The 4,046-nt window shown below is 33.6% G+C and overlaps 1 protein-coding gene across 1 annotated transcript; it reads left to right on the top strand.

Moving 5' to 3' along the window:
• The first annotated feature begins 1,800 nt into the window (after window positions 1-1,800).
• LOC110620336 lies at window positions 1,801-3,576 on the top strand. Its single transcript, XM_021764032.2, has 2 exons — window positions 1,801-2,197; window positions 2,862-3,576. Exons 1-2 carry the CDS (start codon window positions 1,940-1,942, stop codon window positions 3,171-3,173), a joined length of 570 nt encoding a protein of 189 aa, XP_021619724.1. The 5' UTR covers window positions 1,801-1,939; the 3' UTR covers window positions 3,174-3,576.
• Window positions 3,577-4,046: the final 470 nt, after the last annotated feature.

Here is a 4,046-nt window from a genome sequence, read left to right as displayed (position 1 = left end):
TTACAATTTTTAAATTATAACAGATTATAATTATTTTTTCAAAATATTATAATTTAATTTGAGATAAAATCTCTATTTATTTGAATACAAGTAATTTAATATATGGTGATAGAAGAGAGCACATCCCAAAGACCACGCTGAGGCCACTAGAGGATGTTCCCTCTCAAGCTCTATATGATGGCCCCCCTCGTTTAACGTGAAATTAAGGGAATGAAATCCCAAACCAAACCCAACTTGGCCTACTCAGTTCAAAACTCTAAGTTTCCTTTTCTTTTTTTTTTTACTAGGTCAAGTTTAAATAAACAAGTTAGTAAAATGGGCAACACATTTCTCAAATACCATGCAAAAGTTAAAGAGTTGATACATCCCAAGGTCTCACAGCTGGTAAGGCCTGACCACAAAGGAATATTAGTGCAGGCTAGGCCTCACTGCACACCCACAAAGAGAAGAGAAGAGAGATGGTGTGGTGTCAGAGACTGACAAGGCCTCAGAATAGATTCCACAATCATAGAAAATTACGATATTATCATTAGGGTTTTTAACCCATCTCGTGAGTTTTGTTACACAGAGGTTGTTTTCTTTTGTATGTGATCTTTTGTTTTACCAGCTGGGCTGAAGAGGATATGAGGAACACATTCGGCTTTGTCGACTCTTGTTTGCATGCTTGTTTCGTTTTGTTCTGCTTGTCCACTTTCTAATGTTCGATTTCTTTTATCATTAGATAATTACAACACAATCAAGAAAAACCTTCGCTTTCAATGTCCCTATCCTTGAGATTAACTTCTTACACACTACTTATACTAATGTTCTTTGTTTTGGAATATTTTCCTTGTCTATACATCTCACGATTTTAGCAACTTATTAATCTTGTGTTTGCATGTCCATAGATCTTATTACTATATGGGATTTAATTGCTAGTTTTTATTAGGGTTTTAATTTGGTTTCATATAAATAAGGCTTGCTTAATCCTTACATGTATAAACCCCATAAACTAGACCTGTTTTGATTTAGGGTGGTTTATAATATGTTGAAATTTAAAAAATAGAATTTAGAATTTATCATGATTGTGTAAATTTGACCGAAAAATATAGTTCGAACGTGCATGCGAGCAAGGCTGTGAGTTTGACTTGTCTATCTCTTGTCAACTAGACTTTTCTTGTACCGATCCATTCATGTGACCTATTCGATTTACTTTATACTACCAGCCGAACTGGGGGCGTGTGATTGCTTCACTTGAATAAGGTTGAATGAGTCTTGAGTCACCGTTCTTCTTTAGACTTTTTTTTTTTAAGATATGAACTTATCCCGAATAAAAAAAAACTTTCATCAACTTATATTTTATATTTTATCAAATAATAATAATAATATATAAAAAAAAATAACAGAAGCCGTTGAAGGAATGTCCCAAACCCCATAAAATAAAATAAAAATAAAAAGAATTTGAAAAGTCGCACAAAACAAAACTGTCAAAGAAAGTTCCGGCATTCTTTTTGGCAACCGCGTTTTCACCTCTCTTTAACAAACCCTTTCTGAGATTTGCTTTGCTTGCAACCTACTCCTAATATCTGCTTTTTATATTTATTTATTTATTTATATTTTTAAATTAATTCTTCCACGCTCTCTCCACTGCGCGTTTAATCTCCCATCGAATACTGCCATGCGAGACAAATTACATTCCACAGAGGTTCCTTTGTTTGGGCCCAGCCAGGGTCTTTTTGTGCAAGAATCCCACGCGTACTCACAAGGCGCGTCACACATTGTCTTGTTATTTTCTATCCACTAATAATCCACAATTTCAAACCCTTAGCAATCAATCTTCTTCCTCTTATCTCAAAATCCCTATCTCTATATATTTTCAGTTTTCTGCTTGTTTCTTTTTCTTTACCTTTTACATTTATATGTGGTTGTTATAGTTGGAGGTTGAAGAAAGGTTACAGTGATGACACCTCCAAACATGGCCACTATCACTGCTTCTTTAGAGAGGTCTCTTCAGAACTGTTCGCTGAATCATCATCGGAGTAGGGGAGTTTTAGGCGTCGGAGAGAGGACTTCCAGCTCCGATGATACTGATGCTGATGCTGAAGCTGAAGCACGGGTGCCTCAGCAAAATCATCTTCTTCCTACTTCTGACACTACCTTGGAGCTCAACTCTCATCTCTCTCTCCCTTACCATTGGGAACAATGCCTTGACTTAAAGGTATTGTGTGTTTTTAGATTCTGAAAGTCTCTTTCGTCTCTTATAGCTTCATTAAATGCTGCAGATCTCTCGTTTCTTTTGTTACTTTCTGAGTAATTATGTCTTTTCTTCTTCAATGCCCTTTGCTTTTAATGCTTCTGCTTTCTTTCTCTCATGATACTGCCAGATTGTGAATAGGGTTACCACCCCCCCCCCCCCCCTCCACACACACAAAAAAAACCTAAATATGGAATCAGATTTCTCTCTTTTCTTAATTATTTATCCTTTTTTGTCTGCATTTCTAAAGCAAGAAAATGGGATGAAATTTCAAGCTTTGACCACCAAAAAAAATTTTCTTTCTTTTTGATTGCTGTTGATGCTAATATAACGAAGGAAAGGGAAAAAAAATCTATTTCCAAAATTTGATTAGTTTTATGGTTGATGCCCTTTCTTGATGGGGATCCTGAAATCAATCTCCTTATTTCTTTATGTTTTTGGTTAATTACTAATGATATTTTCATAACCCTTGAATTAATTGACAACCCAGAAAATCTTCTTTTTCTTGATTATAGCCATATAGTTTCAGTGTTCTCGCCTTATTTCCTTAATTGTGAAATCAATGGTTAATCATCTAATGCACAAGATCTATAAATTTTTTTGATAAAGGGTTTGATTGTACATGCAGACAGGGGAGATTTACTACATAAACTGGAGGAATGGAATGAAAGCCAAAGAAGATCCAAGAGTAACACAATACAATGGGGATTTCTACTCAGAAGATGACAGTTCATATGACAGTGAGGAGTCATCTTCAGAATCCTCTCCTCCATCTTCTTCAAGAGAACATTATCGGGTTCAGAGAGAAAACCATGTCTTAGTTGTGGCTGGTTGCAAGAGCTGCTTCATGTACTTCATGGTTCCAAAACAGGTTGAAGATTGCCCAAAATGCAATGGCCAACTTCTCCATTTTGATAGATCTGAAAATGGTTCTCCATGAATTGGATTTCTTGTTTCTTTTGGTTTAATCTCTATGATTTTAGTTTTTAATTCAAAGAACTTGTTTGAGCCTTTGAAATTTTTCGGAGTGTGGAATGATCACGAAAATGCCCACCAAGTGGGGGTATTAGCTAGCTAGTTTTAGTTTACTATTATTCCTTCACCTTGTTCTCCATACTTCTTTTTTGCTTCTCTTCCTTCTAGCTGTTACCATTTTCTTTTCTTTTGGGGAGCCATTGAAGCTGCTGAGCCAGGAAGAGAGTGCCACTGGTAAGGTCAATTCACAAGAAAGAATAATATTTGATAATGATGGGACGTGTACCTTTTTTATTCTCTTCTCTCTTTTTTTTTCCTTCATTTTTATTTTTTTTACCTGTTATTAGATAATTCATATGCTTTTTGAGAATGGATGGCTGCAAAATATTCATTAATTATTATATAGTTTGATTGCAAATTGCCTTATTTCTATTTACAGTTTATTTTTTTTTGTCTAAATCTGCTAATGTTTTTTTTATCAAACTAAATCTGCTAGTGTTACGATCAAATGTGTGTTTTTGTATATAATATATTCATAATTTTGACAGATTCATGCATGAAGAAATACTTCAACAGAATGAAATTTGATATATTCAACAGAAATTAGCTTATAAATAAATAGTATTTATAAACTAATTTAAATGTTAAATGCTTTAAAATTTTAATAATTAAAAATTTAATTAAAATATTTGAAGTGATTATTAACAAAAAAAAAAAAATATGCACAGTTATTATTAAAATTACAAAAAAAAATCATGCAGTGAAATTTTAAAAATAAACAAGAATAGTATAGTAAACTGATTGGTGAAATTAGGTTACTAGTATCAAACTGAAGGAT

This window comes from Manihot esculenta, chromosome 8, assembly GCF_001659605.2.
Source record: "Manihot esculenta cultivar AM560-2 chromosome 8, M.esculenta_v8, whole genome shotgun sequence".
Lineage (NCBI taxonomy): Eukaryota > Viridiplantae > Streptophyta > Magnoliopsida > Malpighiales > Euphorbiaceae > Manihot > Manihot esculenta.
Note: the sequence above shows the minus strand (reverse complement) of the source record. Positions and strands in the feature narration are given on the sequence as shown.